The sequence below is a fragment of the Ovis aries genome, chromosome 12 (assembly GCF_016772045.2).
Source record: "Ovis aries strain OAR_USU_Benz2616 breed Rambouillet chromosome 12, ARS-UI_Ramb_v3.0, whole genome shotgun sequence".
NCBI classification, from domain to species: Eukaryota; Metazoa; Chordata; class Mammalia; order Artiodactyla; family Bovidae; genus Ovis; species Ovis aries.
This window is the reverse complement of record NC_056065.1, coordinates 20,184,776-20,205,340: the sequence shown is the minus strand read 5'-3', so window position 1 is coordinate 20,205,340 and position 20,565 is coordinate 20,184,776. Positions and strand designations below refer to the sequence as shown.

At 37.1% G+C, this 20,565-nt stretch overlaps 1 protein-coding gene across 3 annotated transcripts in view; it reads left to right on the top strand.

The window, feature by feature from the left end:
- GPATCH2 (G-patch domain containing 2) overlaps positions 1-20,565 on the top strand; it is a 201,487-nt gene that overhangs the window by 144,516 nt on the left and 36,406 nt on the right. The window contains exon 8 of one of the 3 annotated variants that reach the window (XM_004013599.5): positions 943-1,013. The exons of the other annotated variants lie outside the window; for them this stretch is intronic. Within the exon in view, the coding sequence (XP_004013648.1) occupies positions 943-1,013 (71 nt within the window). The remainder of the gene's footprint in view (positions 1-942; positions 1,014-20,565) is intronic. 3 annotated transcript variants of the gene reach the window in all.

Sequence of the window (20,565 nt, the reverse complement as noted above, 5' to 3'; positions counted from 1 at the left end):
TTTTACATGGTTTATCTTATTTGACACTCACAGCAGCCTTACAGGTGGATAGTATTGGTATCTCCATTTCCAGGTGGAAACTGGGACTTAGAGATAATACACAGCTTATAAATTGGTAGACCTGTTTCTAAAACCTAGCGACTTGTTGACTGGTACAGCTGGGATTCGAACCCAGATCTATCCTGCACTATTACTGCTCTAAGCTTTCCATTTTTGTTAGGGTTAATTTCTAATATGCTGTACAACTTCTCATTAGCCCAGTCTTGCATATAATCACATTTCTGCATAACCGAGATAAGCTACAGTCTGAGTATACACATAGAAAAAGTATTGACTGCTTGCTTTTCTTTCTTTCCAATTAGTTAGAGTGAAGCAAGTGTGAAGGGGAGTTGGGTGGTGAGGCATTTTGAGGAGGCAGTCAGATATATATTTTTTCTAATTATATATTTCCAAGCCAGTAATTTCTTTGAAAAGGAATGTTTTTAAGTGTTTCTTTACCATGTTAGGCCACTCAATACGGAGAAGTAAGATTAGATATTTTATGTCATCGGAGGTGACAAAGCCCTGAAAAGCTCACAGCTGAATGCAGTGGTAGAAGCTTTGGAGAAGAGAGGTTACGTGACTTTAACCAGGACCACCCAGAGAGCCAGAATTAGAACTGAGTTCTAGACCTCCAGCTTTAGGCTGTATAGTAAGTGACTCTGAGAACTGTTCAGCTGTCAAGGAAGCATTGGCATCTCTTAGTGACATTTTCAGAAGTGTGTCAGTGGCGTCTCTAGCAAAATTAGTCATCTTCATTTTAAGAAAAACTGGTAAAACAAAGAAAAAAATGCAAGTGAATAAATATAGTCCCTTTGAATGAGAAGCATACTTTTATACTTATGAAATAATATAATGAAAATATTTTTGTTTCTACAACTTTGTTTTAAACACTTTGGATAGCATCAGCTCCTGAGAGATAACCGAGCTGAAAGAGGACACAAGAAAAACTGTTCTGTGAAAACAGCCAGCAGGTAAGCAATTTAAAATCACCTTTTCTCCTGATCATTGAATCATGTAATTTTTTTTCCCATACCAGTATGAATGGTGGTTTAATCACTAAGTTGTATCCTACTCTTGCAACCTCATGAGCTGTAGCCCACCAGGCTCCTCTGTCCATGGGATTTCCCAGGCAGGAATACTGGAGAGGCTTGCTATTTCTTTCTCTGGGGGATCTTCCCAACCCACGGATCAAACCCTGGTCTCCTGCATTGCAGGCAGATTCTTTATCCGCTGAGCCACCAAGGAATCCACTATGAATATGATGAGTTATAGTTAGGGTGCCTTTGGCTCTAAAGTGTCAACATTATTTTATGCGGCATCTATCAGAATCTACTTCAGGATTACTAGTAATGAATAGAAATAGATCATTTTATTTGTATTTTTTAAAGGTGACAAAAAATAAAGAATGCATTTTTAGAAGAAAATCTCTGTTCATAATCTATAACTTATGAATTTTAGATAAGGATTAGGAATAATTATTTTTAACTATAAAAAATAGAATTAATCTTTTCCCCAAAACTTAAATGGTTTTGTGAGAGAGCAACATGTATATTTATTTTAATAATATAGAAATAAGTATATAGAAAATACACTCTTTTTTTAAAGTGCTTAGGGTCGTATTGCTTAGTCAACGCTATTTTTTTTTTTCATATTAGAAAGAAGTGCCCCCAGTTTATTGTTTTAGACAGCACATTTCCAAATTTTGCATGTGTTGTTTCTAAAGACTTCATTTTTACTTTGGTGAAAATAGCTATCAGAATATTGGTCAGAACGACTGCCCTGAGATTTACATTAACCCAACTTTTAACAAGATAACTGACCTTGGCAGCCCTCTCGCTGTCTCATTGTTACGGTGCTTGCCACTGTTTTTAACACTCCCAAGCAAGCTATGTAACTTCCAAGTTCCAATGCTGTACAAACTAACCCTGACTGAGAACCCACTACGTATCTGTAGAAGCTAACATAAATCCTATTTAGACAGTCAAAAACTATCACATATAATAAGTTGACTGTCAGGTCAGTGATAGTCAACATAAAACTAATATAGTTACCCCTAAGAAGGTCAGATCCTAAAATTATAAAGTATGGGTTAAAGAAATTTTAGACTGATTATAACTAACTATGGATGACGTGTTTATAGAAATAAAATAAGCAAGCAACAGATCGCTGTTAGAATTGTTCAAGCAGAATTGAATCAAAAGCATATAATTATTAGAAATGAGAAGTATGATTGTGAAATGGAGATACAGCTGAAGAAGTAGGCTAGAATGTAGCATAAAAATATTGAATAAGGTGATGGAAAAATGAAAGAATGGTTAAGAGACACAGAAAAGGTCTAAGATATATTTGATCAGAGGTTTTGACAGAGAGTATAGAAAGGCTGAAAAAAAACATAATGTTGAAGAGATGTTGGCTCAGAATTCCCAAAACAGCTAGAAGTTATAAATCTATACAGAATGCACAATGAATACCAACTAGAATAAACAAAAAGAAATCCACACCTAGTAGCATACTGTAGTACTCCAGAAACAAAGAGATCTTAAAAGAATCCAGAGATAAGAGATGAATACTACAGAGGAATGTACATCATCAGATTTCTGGGTATCAACAATGATACCAGAGACAGTGGACAAGTCTTCAGAGCACTGGGTGAAAATGCACTGTCAGCACAGAACTATGTACCTAGAAAAAAACATCTTTCACATATGAAGATGAATGAAGTAAAAACAGTTTAAGATTTTCAAAAACTAAGAAAGTTTCCTCCTGACACTTGCTAGAAGACTTTTTAAAAGATGTATTTCAAGAGAATGATCTCCCCAGAAAGTCTAAGATGAAAAAATGAATACTAAGCCAATAAATGGTTAAAGATTTCAGTAAGCTTAGACAACTATTGTTCATATAAATTAATAATTATAATATGTAATATATAAGGCTTTTCAAAAGACAATCTAAGATAATGGAAAAAAATAGCATGTTAGATTGACAGTGCTGATGATGATAAAGTCTAACTTGAAGTCCTTGAATTGTTTAGGAATGTTTACTTCATTGATCAGTTAAGAGATGACTTGATAAAATTATATTAAGTATTCATGGCAAAATATCATAAATAACCACTAAATCAAAAAAAAAAAAAAGAGTATGTAAATTCCAAGCCAGTTGGCAGAGGTGGGGTTGAATGGAATAAAATATTACTCCCCTCAAAAAAATCCATTTAAAAAGTCAAGAAGGAAAAAGAAGCATAGAGAAAATGGGACCCAGAGGGGGAAAAAGAATTGAAAACTGAATCAAGTCCATGTATTGGTAACTATAATAAATATTTATGGATTAAATTTTGTTAAAAACAAAGCTAAGCAGATTTGGTTTTTCTTTTAAAGTGCAACTATATGTTCTTTATAAGAGACACACCTGAAATAATGCCAAAAGAAGGCTGGAAAACTAAAAGAGGGAAGAGCAGGTATCAGGTACACTGTAAAGGAGAGCTCTCATACCAAGCAAACCGGCTTGAGAACAAAAGCCTTAACAAGCTTAAGAAAATCATTATTTAATGATAAAAGGTTCAACGTACCAAAAAGATTAATGATTTTATTATTTTGTACATTAAAGTAGCGGTAAAAATATGTAAAGTAAATATTAATGTCAATGAATGGAGAAACTCACTAACCCACCATCTTGGCGCTCCCACTTCAATAGAGCATTCATATTACTGATAGCTTAAGCCATCAGAAAATTTGCATAACAAACGATGAACAAACTTAATGTTATTTATAAGCCCTTTCACCCACATACATTCTTCTCAAAGACACATATGATATTTTCAAAAATTTACCACTTACCAGGCCAAAGGTACTACCAACAAATTTTAATGAATATGTATCATAAAGAACATATTCTTTAACTTGAATATGATTAAGGAAAATCATTTAGAAAAAGTTTTTTTTTTAAGTTTGAAATTAAAAATACAGTTTAAAATAACTCATTTCAAAAAAAATCATAATGATAATACCTTAACTTATGGGTGCATTAAGATGGTAGTTAGAGGAAACTTGACTACTTGAAAGTTTTATATTAGAAATTTGGTCCCAGTTCCTGTTGCAATTTCAAGATTCTCAATTATAAGATTACTGATTCTAAACTATAAGATGCCCACTTCTGTCTTCAAAGATCAACCCAACAGGTATTTAGAAAGAGAAAATAAGCAGAAATCTACAAGATGTTTCCAGTATTAAGGTAACCATGAATGCGTGCTAAGTTGCTTTAGTCATGTCTCTTTGCGACCCAATGGACTGTACCCGCCCAGGCTCCTCTGTCCATGGGATTCTCCAGGCAAGAATATTGGAGTGGGTTGCCATTTCCTCCTCAGGAGATCTTTCCAACCAGGGATCATACCCGCGTCTCTTACGTCTGCTGCACTGGCAGGCAGGTTCTTTGCCACTAGTGCCACCTGGGAAGCCAGGAGGGGGATGCTATTTTGAACTTGTGTTTGTGAGATGAGGATATACAAAATGTGCTTGTGTGCTCTGACCTGAGGCAAGAGGCAGTTCAGCCTGAGTGAGGGAAGAAGAAGATGTGAGCAGAACCTTTGGAGTTCTTTCATATCCTGGGCCATGGCCAAGGGATATATGACATCTGCCCCTTACAGAAAGACTCAGGTCACTGGTCCAGGTGTTTTCAGGGATAAAGTCAGGGCAGCTCACAGTGCTGTTTTTGGAGGAGCTGGGAAAGTTTGATGGGACCAGATGACAAATTATCACGTCTTCACTCGGCTCCCTGTAAACCGCAGGGCTAGAGGATTACAGTTCTCATTTTCTCTGAGAATGAGGAAGGGGAATGTTTTTCTGACAGAGGAATTATTTTGTGGAGAAGACTGTGGTGATTGTGGTTTTCTGGCGCTTGGACCTCTGTACTCTTAAGTCAGGTTCATTCACCTCCAGTTCCTGAACTGCTTTGGACTGACACAGAAGGCTGGCCTTTGCCTATAGCATTGCCTCATAGAATCGGTTAATAAGCCCTTTGAGGAGAAAACAGCCTTTCAAAAATAACAACAACAACAATACATTGGACTACAGACTCCAACAGAAATCAGAAATGTTAGGATAAGTCAAAAAAATTTTGATTAGCATTATCAATATTAACTAAAGGAGGTAAAGGAAGAAAATAACAATATAAAGCAAGAGATACAACGCATAATTAAGAACCAAATATTTAAGTCTATTTCAGTTTTCCTCAGCAGTATTTTAGAGTTTTCATTGTATAGGTGTTACACATATTTTATCAGATTTATCCCTAAGCATTTTATCATATTTTTTGGTATATGAAAATGTTGCTGAGAGAAATTTTAAAAGGTCTGTGTAACTGTAGAGATATACGTTGTTCATGCGTCAGAAAACTCAATATTCTTAAGATGTCAGTTCTCCAAAAATTTAGCTACAGATTCAGTATAGCCCAAATAAAAATACCGTGAGGCTATTTTGTAGAAATTGACAAGCAAATGCTAAAATTTGTATGAAAATGCAAAAGACTTAAATAGCCAAATTTTAACACTACCTGATGTCAGGACTTAATTACAAAGCTGTAGGAATCAAGAAAATGTGGTATTGGAGCAAAGATAGAAAAATAGATCAAAGAAATGGTGGCTCAGACGGTAAAGCGTCTGTCTACAATGTGGGAGACCTGGGTTCAATCCCTAGGTTGGGAAGATTCCGTGGAGAAGGAAACGGCAGCCCACTCCAGTACTCTTGCCTAGAAAATTCCATGGATGGAGGAGCTTGGTGCAGGCTACTGTCCATGGGGTCGCAGAGTCGGGCACAACCGAGCAACTTCACTTCACTTCACTTCATATTACATGCAGTTGGTTCTTGACAAAGTACGAAGTTACTTTAGTTGGGCGGGGCGAGCGGGGACTATTTTCAACAAATGATACTGGAAAAACTGAGTATCCATTTGCAAAAGAAAACAGTGATGAACTCTAGTCTATCCCTCATACCGTAGAGCAAACTAATTTATAGTGACTAAAAGTGGGTCAGTTGTTACACAGGCATGAGGTGAGGGCCAGGGGGGCACTGGAGGAACGGATTACAAAGGGGCATTAAGAAACTGTTGGAGTGATGGGTATCTGCATTATCTTGATTATAGGGAAGGTTTCACATGTGCATACATATGTCAAAACTTAGGAAATTACACACTTTAAAAGTAGTGCAGGACTTCCCTAGCGGTTCAGAGACTAGGACTCCAAGCTTTCACTGCAGGGGTCACAGCTTCAATCCCTGGCCAGGGAACTAAGATCCTGCAGGCCTCACAGCACGACCAAAAAAAATCGGTATGTTTTGCTTATGCCAACTACACCTCATAAAAATATAGCAGATATATATACTTAGTAAATGGAGAAGGAAATGGCACCCCACTCCAGTATTCTTGCCTAGAGAATCCTGTGGACAGCAGAGCCTGATGGGCTGCGGTCTATGGGGTCGCCCAGAGTCGGACATGACTGAAGCAACTTAGCAGCAGCCGCATACTTGGTAAAGTCTTAACTGGCTTTCTGTTCCATTCCAAGTAAAAGCCAAAGTCTTATCCTTGGCCAGTAAGGGCGTCTGTGATCTGACCCTGCCCTTCTTTGTTTCCTTCTTGACCTCATCTCCTCCCACCTGAACTATGTTACTCACCTGCTCCAGATGCAGTGGCTTCTCTCCTGTTCTCCCACACGCCAGCCCCACTTGAGTCTCAGGGCCCTTGCACTTCTCTTCGCCCCTATCTAGAACACCCTTCCATGTGGCTTGCTCCCCGTTTAAGTCTATGCTCAGTGTAGTAAAGTCCCACTCTATACCAGCTCTGCTTTCTGTGTCTTCCTTCTCGCCTCTACTACCCCTCATTGTCTCTGTTACTTTTAAGCTTCATGAGGGCAAAATCTTTGGTTTACTCACTGGTGTATCCCCAGTATCAGAAACAATGCCCATCACGTCGACAGTAAATATTGCTGCATTAAATATCTGCTGAATGAATTTGAAATTGATTCTATGGCAGTAGGCAGAATCTTTGTCTCGGTGTCTCTCTGCAGCCTCTGCAATTCTAACTTCTGATCCTGGCTTCACCACTCACCAGCTGGGTGACCCTGAGCTAAACCTCTCTGTCCCTCCGTTTATTTATCTATGAAATAAACTAATTAGGTGTGTTTATCTAATAACATTGTTTTAAGGAATCTATGAATTTATGCCCATAAAACATTTAAAATATGAGTTCTTAATGTTAACTGTTATTATAAGTCTGTTTCCATCTGTGTGCTTCCTAAGCACTTGTTAAATTTAATTTTATCCTATTTTTCCTATGCATAATTTAGAACATTAAGTCATTCCATAAGACATAACAGAGTACAGTAGGCCCCAGCTCTTGTTTTTCCCCATTCTCTAACTTCTTACTCCAAAAGAACCTACTTTTAACTATTAGCTCTTTCTTCCAGTATTGACCTAAATTAATTACATACTTACATTACTATTTTTTGAAGGTTTTAGTTTAGTATTACCTGTTGACTTCCTGCTCTGCCCTACGCACACACATACACACCATATTTGCGTTTCTTTCCTTCTTTTTCCCTAATGATTATATCATAATATCCAGACCAAGTTAATATTCATTGTTTTCATTAGTATGATTATATATGTAGATATTATTTACAGATGTATAACTTTTCTGTTGTGGACATAATTACCTTGTTTCTCATTTGCTTTGTTTCTAAGTTTGTGCCAACCTCAGTTTATCAACCACCTCTACACAGAAGTGTAACTCCCCTTAATTCTCTTTCTTGATGATACTCTTTTTGTGGAGCCATCCATTTCCAGATTCATTATGAACTGTTCGCTGTCTGGACTTGCTGTACACCTGATGTCCTAGGATCCCTCTTGACTTATCACCCCTAGGGATTTCCTCATCTCTCTCCTATGTGGAATTTCCTTTTCCCTGGATCCCATGCCATTTTTTTTCCTGAGCTTTCTGAAAAAGAGAACAGGTGTGGTTATATTTGTGAGACTCTGCATCTCTGAAAATGTCTTTATTCTAGTCTCACATTAATTGATTTCACCAGGAATTGAATTCTGCTTTGGAAACCATTTTGCCTCTGAGTTGTGAAGACATTGCTCCAATGCCTTCAATTTCCAGTGGTTGCCATTTTCTCTCTTCTCCTTTTATTTAGCTGTTGGAGCACCCTTAAATGACCCTCCATTTTTAAAAAACTTTTCTATACTGTTGCCTTCAAAGATTCCTGGGCAGTTTTATTAATGGTATATCTCAAATCTTCTATGGATTTAAAAAAGTTCTCTAATACACTGCAGTTCCAAGAGCTCACCTCGCTTCTTTGAACATGCTTTCTCCACGTGCTCTCTGTCTTGTTTGGTGGAACTTGCCCTTCTGAGGTTATCAGTGGCATTAGGCATGAGGCAACCTGTAAAGGTGAAACAAACACAAGAAAAGACTCAAGTTTAAATTTTGTTACACATTTATTAATTGCAAGATGAAAAATGTTTGTCTTCTTTATCTGTGTGAATTTTTCTGTTCCTCCCTTGATGCCATTTTTTTCCTTGGTATTTTTAATATTGTCTTGACTTTTCTTACCCCTTTTAGTTGAATGACTGCACTTCTCTTTTTCAACTTATGGAAACATATAATGGTTAGAGAAGAGAACTGTAATGCATTGAGTCAATAAATCTTAGGACCATTTACTTCTGAAACGTACCAGGCACGTAAGAAAAGACAAATGCACAAGTGGTCTGCTGTTAATGACTCAAACCTGAGATTTTGACCTGCAGGACTACAGTACGCGCTTGAGGTGGGCATTCTTCACTGAAGCTCTGAGTGTACAAAAGGCTGTGTGTTTGTGGCTTTAACCTCTGGAATGTAAGCCATCTCACCCTCAGCTCCCAGGGGAATGGTCAAGAGCGCCATAGAAGGGTTTTACCGACATATTCACCAGTGCCACCCCAGTGCCACCAACTATAATACAGTTTGGCAGTTTTCTGGGTTTGCAGTTTATGGCATTTCTCCATTTGTTGCCAGATCCACTTTCACCTTCATCTAGGCTCTTTAAACCAATTATGGATGCTGGGGAAGTGTCTCTTTTCCAACTCCTTAGACTGTTTTATGTCCGACAGTACCAAGAAGAGAACAACCTGAAAGTCTCCTTTAAACATCTAACCCATTTTCATAGTTTCAGTCCATTATCTCAGGAAGTTCTCATCAGTGATGGACTTTGTTTTCCAAGCTTTCCTATACCTCCGCCTCCCCAGAGGGCACTGCTCCTTTGAATTTCCTACTTGTTTCTCATTTGCAAACGTCGACTCACCAGCTTCGTTCACCATCAGCAGTGCCTGTCATCACATGCCATTCCATCATATCCAGAGATTTACTCATGAAATGTTCATGCATTTTATTTGTTCATATACTTATTGTAAACGTAATTAACATTGCCATTCTTTTATGATGTGATACTTCATGGGTCCTATATTCAAAGTTTTGACTGATTCACAAAGGTTCAAAAAAAAAAAGAAAGGTTAAAATAAAAGTAAAAAGGGAAAAAGATAGGTTTATATAATAAAACTCTTTTGTGACTCCCTGGATTGTAGCATGCCAGGCTCCTCTGTCCATGGGATTCTCCAGGCAAAAAAACTGGAGTGGGTCTCCATCCCTTTTCCAGGGAATCTTCCTGACCCAGGGATCGAACCCCGGTCTCCCATACTGCAGGTAGATTCTTTACCACTGAGCCGCAAAGGAGCTACATAATTTAAACAAACAGTGATTACTGACAGAGGTATAATTTGATGTAATTGATTCCAGTGGTGCTGATCTTAGACATCTTTTAGTCTGTTGCTTCGTTTTCATTTCTCTCTGTGGGGAGCCCTTATTACAGGGTAGGTATGTCAGATATTGAGTAGTGTGAATTTTTTCCATCATGACAGTATCCTCATGTGTTCAGCAAATGTGTTCTCCCAATGGACTGCATTGCAGTGCCTAAAGTTACATCCTTCCTGTCTTACATTCCTCTTCTGTTTACATTTCATTGGTTATTCCCATCTAGTGTTTCTGTTTGATTAATCTGCGGGGTTTTATTTTCCAATCATTCTTCCATTTCTTCAGTGTTCACTGTTCATTTTCCTACCATGACATTTCATATTAGTCTTACTGTGTATTAACTCTCCTATTGAACGCGCGGCTTCCCTGGTGGCTCAGGGGTAAAGAATCCACCTGCCAATGCAGGAGACGCGGGTTCAGTCCCTGGGTCAGGAAGATTCCCTGGAGAAAGCAATAGCAATGCACTCTAGTGTTCTTGCCTAGGACAGAGGAGCCTGGCGGGCTACAATCCATGGGGTTGCAAAAGAGTCAGACACGACGTGGTGACTAAACAACACTATTGAATACATGTCTGGAGTTTGTTCATGCCATTCTGGTTTTTTTCATACCTTTAAGCCTTTGAAAACATAAAACTCAGGGAAACAGAACTCTTTCAGCATATAAGTGCATGAAAGCATATACAACTGTACTTTTAAAAACCATCATGTATTCACTGTCACTGTCAATATTTAATAAATAACAGGCATGGTTTTTGAGTTATCATTGCATGCAGCTGCTTATTAGCCAAAGTGGAACACACACACACACACACACACACACACACACACTCAGCTAAACATTTAAACAATGCGCCTAAGTATTTTATGGGCTTCGTAGGTAGCTCAGTGATAAAGACTATGCCTGCCAATGACGGAGACGCAGATTCGATTCCTGGGTCAGGAAGATCCGCCAGAGAGGAAAATGACAACCCACTCCAGTTTTCTTGCCTGGGACAGCCCATGGACAGAGGAGCTTGGCAGGCTAAAGTTATTGGGTTCACAAAGAGTTGCATACAACTTAGCAACTGAGCGTGTACCCACTTAAGTGTTTTATAAAACTGCTAGTAGCATCTAAAGTTATTCTTTCACCTGTATCTTTCTCTTAAATTCCAGACTTGATATTCAAACCCCCTTTTTTTTTAATTTCAGTATTCAAATTTTATGCTTCTCAAAATTAGATCTTTTTCTCTCCTTTTACCTCATTTGAATTAACAATTAAATAATTCCACATTGTTTCTCATTCTCATAACCTTTGATTAGTATAAGAAAGTTCAATATAGACTTCCCAATTGAAAGTCAGTAAAAGATACATAGAGCAATGGCTGACACTAACGAAAGTGCCATTCGTGAAAAGATTGTGCTTTTTTAAACCCATTAACCCATTTTTATGTTAGTGATTAGTTGTTATCTTTCTATGAAAGTGAAAGTCGCTCAGCCGTGTCTGACTCTTTGTGACCACATGGACTATACAGTCCATGCAATTCTCCAGGCCAGAATACTAGAGTGGGTAGCCTTTCCCTTCTCCAGGGGATCTTCCCGACCTAGGGATTGAACCCAGGTCTCCCACATTGCAGGCGGATTCTTTACCAGCTGAGCCACCAGGGAAGCCCATCATTCTACGAAGCCGTTCACAAAGACTGATAGTAGGTCCAGTCAAGGTTTTAGATCTGGTAACCTTTTTCATAAATTTGTCCAGCTCCCTTACTTACATGATTTTTGCCATTTACATTTATTCTTGTGATGCACAAAAGCTAACTTATACACAAAAGTAAAAATATTTTTATGGCTGATATTATTAAATTTGACTTGTATTTTTAAATATCTTTTAGAATCTTCTATTTGTTAATTCACTTTTACGTAGTTCACTTCTATTTGTTAATTCACTTTTACTTAATTCACTTATAATTAGTAGTATTATATTTGTCATCTGCTTAGTGTTAAATCAGTGCAAAGAAACAGAGGAAAACAACAGAATGGGAAAAACTAGGGATCTCTTTAAGAAAATTAGAGATACCAAGGGAATATTTCATGCAAAGATGGGCACAATAAAGGACAAAAATTGTATGGACCTAACAGAAGCTGAAGATATTAAGAAGAGGTGTCAAGAATACACAGAAGAACAATACAAAAAAGATCTTAATGACCCAGATAAACACAATGGTGTGATCACTCACTTAGAGCCAGACATCCTGGAATGCGAAGTCAAGTGGGCCTTAGGAACCACCACTATGAACAAAGCTAGTGGAGGTGATGGAATCCCAGTTGAGCTATTTCAAATCCTGAAAGATGATGCTGTGAAAGTGCTGCACTCAATATGCCAGCAAATTTGGAAAACTCAGCAGTGGCCACAGGACTGGAAAAGTCATTCCAATCCCAAAGAAAGGCAGTGCCAAAGAATGCTCAAACAATTGTACTCATCTCACATGCTAGCAAAGTAATGCTCAAAATTCTCCAAAAGTCTGCAAGCAATAAATGCTGGAGAGGGTGTGGAAAAAAGGGAACCCTCTTCCACTGTTGGTGGGAATGCAAACTAGTACAGCCACTATGGAGAACAGTGTGGAGATGCCTTAAAAAACTGGAAATAGATCTGCCTTATGACCCAGCAATCCCACTGCTGGGCATACACAGCAAGGAAACCAGAATTGAAAGAGACACGTGTACCCCAGTGTTCATTGCAGCACTGTTTATAATAGCTAGGACATGGAAACAACCTAGATGTCCATCAGCAGATGAATGGATAAGAAAGCTGTGGTACATATACACAACGGAGTATTACTCAGCCCTTAAAAAGAATACATTTGAATCAGTTCTGATGAGATGGATGAAACTGGAGCCGATTATACAGAGTGAAGAAAGCCAGAAAGAAAAACACCAATACAGTATACTAACACATATATATGGAATTTAGAAAGATGGTAATGATGACCCTGTATGCGAGACAGCAAAAGAGACACAGATGTGTAGAGCGGACTTTTGGACTCTGAGGGAGAGGGAGAGGGTGGGGTAATTTGGGAGAATGGCATTGAAACATGTATAATATCACGTAAGAAATGAATCGCCAGTCTATGTTTGATGCAGGATACAGGATGCTTGGGGCTGGTGCATGGGTATGATCCAGAGAGATGATATGGGGTGGGAGGTGGGAGGGGGTTCATGTTTGGGAACTTATGTACACCCGTGGTGGATTCATGTCAATGTGTGGCAAAACCAATACAGTATTGTAAAGTAAAATAAAGTAAAAATAAAATTTAAAAAAGTGAAGCCTGGAGATGGAAAAGTAAAAAAAAAAAAAAAAAAAAAATTCTCCAAGCCAGGCTTCAACAGTATGTGAACCGTAAACTTCCAGGTGTTCAAGCTGGATTTAGAAAAGGCAGAGGAATGAGAGATCAAATTGCCTACATCTATTGGATCCTAGAAAAAGCAAGATAGTTCCAGAAAAACATCTACTTCTGCTTTATTGACTAAGCCAAAGCCTTTGACTGTGTAGATCACAGCAAACTGTGGAAAATTCTTCAAGAGATGGGAATACCAGACACCTGACCTGCCTCCTGAGAAATCTGTGTGCAGATCAAGAAGCAACAGTTAGAACTGGACATGGAACAACAGACTGGTTCCAAATTGGGAAAAGAATATATCAAGGCTGTATATTGTCACCTTGCTTATTTAACTTATATGCAGAGTACATCATGTGAAATGCTGAGCTGGATGAAGGACAAGCTGGAATCAAAATTGCCGGGAGAATTATCAATAACCTCAGATATCCAGAGATACCACCCTTATGGCAGAAAGCAAAGAACTAAAGAGCCTCTTGATGAAAGTGAAAGAGTAGAGTGAAAAAGTTGGCTTAAAACTCAACATTCAAAAAACTAAGATCAAGGCATCCAGTCCCATCCCTTCATGGCAAATAGACGGAGAAACAATGGAAAGAGTGAGAGACTTTATTTTTAGGGGCTCCAAAATAACTGCAGATGGTGACTGCAGCCATGAAATTAAAAGACGCTTGCTCCTTAGAAGAAAAGCTATGACAAACCTAGACAGCATATTAAAAAGCAGAGACAGTACTTTGCCAACAAAGGTCCATCTAGTCAAAGCTATGGTTTTTCCAGCAGTCATGTATGGATATGAGAGTTGGACTATAAAGAAAGCTGAGTGCCAAAGAATTGATGCTTTAAAACTATGGTGTTGGAGAAGACTCTTGAGAGTCCCTTGGACAGCAAGGAAATCAAACGATTCAATCCTAAAGGAAATCAGTCCTAAATATTCATTGGAAGGACTGATGCTGAAGCTGGATCTCTGATACTTTGGCCACCTGATGTGAAGAACTGACGCATTGGAAAAGACCTTGATGCTAGGAAAGATTGAAGGCAGGAGGAGAAGGGGACAATAGGAGATGGTTGGATGGTATCACCGATTCAATTGACATGAGTTTGAGCAAGCTTTCGGAGTTGGTGATGGGCAGGGAAGCCTGGTGTGCTGTAGTCCACAGGATCGCAAAGAGTAGGACACAACTGAGCGACTGAACTGTACTGAACTAGTGTTAAAGGACATGAAATTCCCTGGATGCTGTGTACTCTTAACTTTTTGTGTTATCAATTAGTAATGAGGAGGGGAAAATGAATTTTTTTTTTTTGCTGTCACCTTCTTACCCAATTAGTGGTAAAAAGAGTCTTCTAAAATGAAAAATGGCAATAGATTTAATCAGAGGATCAAAAATCCCATCACAGCCACAGACACACACACACACATTCATGTCAACCTTCTTCCATCAAATTAGAAAAAACATTCCTATTTACATTAATACAGAGCATATTTATGTCCACGTCATGATACAAGTCACTGTGTTTTGTTGCAGATGGAACAAATAGGATTACAGCTGTTTTTTATTTGATCTTCTAAAGATCCAAAGATGTTCAAGGATTCAGTTTACTCAGCCTTCCCCATAGTGTCATCTGTTATTTGGGAAGGAGAACTAATTTGCAACAGATACAAAACTATTTGTCATTTTGCAGGTTTGCCAAAAATAAATGAAACTATTAATTACTACATTCTTGAGCAGCTGTTAATAAATTGGGATAACTGTTCATTAGAGTACTGGTTAATGACATGGACTATATTTGGTTAGTGTTGCTTTTCACAGAAATGTATCAACAAAATCAAGTGTATCAGCAAACTAAGTGATGCTTTGTTTTAATTATTTAAAATGAGAATTACCAGCCTATGGTAGGAGAGATTTAGTTTAAAACAAATTCTCTTTTGCATATAAAACTAATGATTAACACCATATTTTAAAGCAAGTTATATCAGTCAACATTTTGTGTACTTAATATTTACATTCCAAAATAATGGCTTGAAACTGCTTTTAAATGATAATTTTAAGAAATTATAATCCTTTATTTTTTTTTCCAAACCTAAAATTAGCATTAGATTTTATAGTTCTAAAACAGTTTACTCAATCCTCCAGATAGAAAACTATCTTTCAGATTATTTTAATTCATTCATCAGTATGTGTGAATGAACAATTAGGAAGTATTCACATAGTCACTTTAATTTGAATCTATGCATTCCATATTTATTTAATTGAAATACATGTAATAGCAAATGTGTTCTAATTTTTTAAAAAATTCGATAGGTTCTAGATAGAGGAAGTATTTAAAGTAGAATAATTGGAAACATCCCACATATGCAGCATGAATTCTTTCTAAAGAATTTAATTAATCTGTTTTTCTTTATATGTCCAAATTATTTATTTTAAAAAGGCGATATTCTCAGAACGTCAGTTCTGCCTTGTGTCCTTTTGGCATCCTAAAATTCTAAGCTACCTAGCCAAAATTTTAAACTAATGATTATAGAGAGTTGTTTCAAATTGTGATTACACCTAAAGAAAATTATCAGCAATTAGAATTTTGAGCAATTGCTTTTAAATTTAATGTGAATAACCCACACAGAAAAGAAAAAGGGGGTTGCCATTTGGAATATGTAATACATTCAGGGCATGGTAAATAAAAAAGCAATCAAGTACTCTGGGGAAACATTCATTTTTACTTCCCTGTTTTCTTGGAATCTGATAGATAAGCTAGATATTTTCAAATGACTAAAAGTATACCCAGCCTCTCACCTCTGGATCAGCAGTTGAATTTGGCCGTGGTCACTAGTGATGAAGAACAGTTAGCATATGAAAGCTGTTGCAGTGACCTGTAGCTGAAATAAATTTGTCATCTGAAGTCCACTTCCTTAAAGACCAGTGTCTGTTTCGCGGTTGGCACTCTCCAAATTGGTCCTGTGATTAAATGGGCATGGACACCGAGCTAACCTTTAACTCCCAGAGATGGTTCCCCCAGGAAGTGGTGTTTGCACACGTGCAGGGCCACATCGCAACAGCTTGTAGCACTCCTGCGGCCTGCGTTAGAATTTCATTACAGGGACATTCACGGGTCTGTTCATACGGTGCATATATGTGCCGGAATACTTCCCAGGACAGCAGGCACAGTCTTGATATAAAAGGATCAGTTAGGGAACTGATTCATAAAAGAATTGATATCAAAATTAATGTTTTAAACCAGCAGTATAGTAAGCAAAGCATCTACTTGATAATTTGTACCTTCCAATCTCCAGAATAAACCTAGTAAATCCATCTGCCACATAGAAAACACTTTCCATGTAAAATACTATTTTATGTCCATAGAACAGAAATTATATCCACTCTTATTTCTGAGATATGTAACTCTTCATAGTATAACAGGAATCATCCGCAATCTAAAAAATTTAATGCAAATGTAAGTAATTAGAATGTTTTAATGTTTCACCTAATAATTTATGAACAGGTTCATATATTAAACTATTAACTATCACTTTTTAGCTAATAGTAACGACCTTTCACTTCTAAGCCAATTTAAAAATAAATTCAAGTATCATAAAATGTCCCATAGAATTGGAACTATGTTTTTAAAAGACTCAATGTCTTCATAATCAGTGGTGTTATCCTTGCCCTTACTCTTTAGAAATATTTTTCCATCACTCCAGAGTGATTTGTTTGTATACTAAGATATTTTTGGGGAATTTACCTTTTGTTTATTTCATATACTTCTGATCAATTCCAACTCATGCCCAATTATATTACACTAAATTAACATAATTCAACAGATGTTGATATTTAAATGTTTTCTGGCATTCAAATCTTGGACAGCTGTCTTCGAGCTTGGGGAAAAGGCAAACATTTAGAGTTAAATGCTGAACATATGCTTAAATTACTAATTAGAAAGATGGAATAAAAACTATGCATTATCCTTTCTAAGGACAATAAACCTCAGAGAGGGATTTCTATAATCCTTTTATATCAAGTTATAGTCCTGGGTGTGTACAGACTAGATAACATGGACTTCATGGATAATTTTATTTAATTTCAGATTTGATCACTTAAAAATCATGAGGAGTCTCACTAATATGTGAAAAACCTATGATGACTTCATACTTGCAGTCTTAAGAGTTGAAAAGATGCCTTTGCACTTGCAATATCAAGATGGCAAAAGCAGTTTTTGACAATATTTTACTATGGAAAATGTCATCATAAGCAGAAATACAGAGGAAAATATAAACTGGCTTAGGTAATGTATCAACTGGCTTAGGTAATTACATGTGGCCAGCCTTGTTTCATCTTTATCTTATTTCAACTGAAATATGTCATTATATTTCTCTAAAACATAACAATCTCAAAGAAATCCCATTGTACCATTATTGCATCTATTAAAAAAAGCAATAATTCTTTAATATATAAGAATATATATGTTTATGTGTGTTTAATTATAGCTGATATGCAGATAGCTCCACTTATTTTATAATCTCTTGTCTTACACATTGTTTGAATTGGGATCCAGATGAGATCTGTTAAAATATATATAATATATAACTTCCCATTGATTTATAAGCCCTTCTCCCCTTTCGTTTTTTCCTTGAATTTTTTTGTTTGAAGAAGTCAGCTTGTTTGTCCTATAAAGTTTCCCACATCTGAGGAATGTTGCTGATTTTATCCACATGGTGTCATTTAACCTCTTCCTCTGTCCCTTGCGTTTTCTGCTGTGGGTATTTCGAGCTAGAGAATCGATTTGATTCAGGTTCAGTTTTGCTGTTTTATTTTGGCATAACTTCGAGGGATGGTGGCCTAGACTTCCCTCTCTATGCATCTCTCTCTCTCTGTGATTTATTAGTCATAAAGATCATCGCCCAAATTCATTCACTAAGGGTCATGGTATGGTGATGTGTTAATTCTGTCCTCACACTTTGGTTCATTAATTGGATTACTTCTGTTTCAAACTTAGCCCCTTCCAATACTTGATTACTCTGAGGTACAGATCACATAGGAAAAGCAAGATGAATACTTGCTCCTTTCCCTTTAGTTATCAGTTTTAAAAATTAATTGATTTCTTACACTTTCTAGAGGTGACTGGTGAAATTTTATTCTGTTTCTTTAACTCATTGATTTAAACAGATTTCATGTTTAAATACGTTTAACTCCATTTGTTATCGTCCTAATTGATATTAAATTGGCCCATCTTTGGGCGGTGGGAGGTTATTTAAATGGGTTCCTGAGTCTTTCCTTGCCAGGAGATTTTGCTTTCTTCTTTGCTGTCTGGTATGTTTATCTTTTCTAGGCTTTCTTGGACCTTTTCCAGCCTAGACCAAGAATCAATCATTTCTTTAAGAATTACTGATTCATTTACTGGGAAATAGTTTTAGAAACCACAGTCTGCATATGAGGGGTGTCGTTATTTCTAGACATTTATCATGAAATGACTTAAAAATTTTTAACCTGTTGGCTTATCCTAGTAGTTCCAGTTCAAATGCAAGACTTCATTATAAAATTTTCTGTCATTGATTTTAATGTCCTTTTTCAACAATAAAAATATTACCTCTAGTGACACCATAATAATTGTTCATTTTATTGATCATACCATACATGCATAATAGTCTCAGAATCACCATACTATCATGACCACTAATAAAATTATTACTGAAAATAGTTTAGGTGTTTTATTTTTTGTATTCTTTTTGTACCTACTATTATATTTCACTACAAATGCACAAATTCATGTATTTTAAAGTCACTTGAAATAGTTTCCAAGGATAGATATACTAATCCATAGTTAGTTTTAGAGACTGTTTTTGAAAATTATTTTTGTTTTATAATAATAGAAAAATTGTTACAGCTTCCACAATCGAATCTCATCAGGAAATTTCTTTCAAAGAAGTCTGACTTTTCCTCAGTTTTCACCACGTATTCCTACCTCCTCATACAGGTGGCTATTGCCTTTTTTTTTTTTTTTTTTATGGTTTATCTTTCCTTTGGCTTTGTGTTTCTATTTTTAAGATCAGCAGAACTATCTTCCTTGCCCTATGTTTTCATTTCCTTTTTTCTCTCATTCTTACTGTCACTCCAATATACTGTTTGATTTCTAAGAAGGTTTATTTTTTCTAATAATTTCCTTTATATTAATTTTTTATATAATAACCACAGGTACATAATTTGTGGATACTGAGTACAAACTGTATTTTATTTTAACTCATTTAATTTCCATAGTTACCCTGTGAGATAGAGATTCTTATTATCCCCGTTTTGCATATGAGAAAACAGAGGAGTTAAATAACTTTCCCAGGTCAAATTGTAGATAATTTATACAACAGTCTTCATTGTTTTTCCCGCAAGTCTTCTCAGTTCAGTTCAGTTCAGTCGCTCAGTCATGTCCGACTCTTTGCGAACCCATGAATCGCAGCACACCAGGCCTCCCTGACCATGACCAACTCCTGGAGTTCACTCAGACTCACATCCATCGAGTCCATGATGCCATCCAGCCATCTCATCCTCTGTTGTCCCCTTCTCCTCCTGCCCCCAATCCCTCCCAGCATCAGAGTCTTTTCCAATGAGTCAACTCTTTGCATGAGGTGGCCAAAGTACTGGAGTTTCAGCTTTAGCATCATTCCTTCCAAAGAAATCCCAGGGCTGATCTCCTTCAGAATGGACTGGTTGGATCTCCTTGCAGTCCAAGGGACTCTCAAGAGTCTTCTCCAACACCACAGTTCAAAAGCATCAATTCTTTGGCTTTCTTCACAGTCCAACCCTCACATCCATACATGACTACTGGAAAAACCATAGCCTTGACTAGATGGACCTTAGTCGGCAAAGTAATGTCTCTGCTTTTGAATATGCTATCTAGGTTGCTCATAACTTTTCTTCCAAGGAGTAAGCGTCTTTTAATTTCATGGCTGTAGTCACCATCTGCAGTGATTTTGGAGCCCAACAAAATCAAGTCTGACAGTGTTTCCACTGTTTCCCCATCTATTTCCCATGAAGTGATGGGACCAGATGCCATGATCTTCGTTTTCTGAATGTTGAGCTTTAAGCCAACTTTTTCACTCTCCTCTTTCACTTTCATCAATAGGCTTTTTAGCTCCTCTTCACTTTCTGCCATAAGGGTGGTGTCATCTGCATATCTGAGGTGATTGATATTTCTCCTGGCAATCTTGATTCCAGCTTGTGTTTCTTCCAGTCTAGCGTTTCTCATGATGTACTCTGCATAGAAGTTAAATAAGCAGGGTGACAATATACAGCCTTGACATACTCCAAGGCATATAAAAATTAACTTGACCATTTTCTCAAATCTAG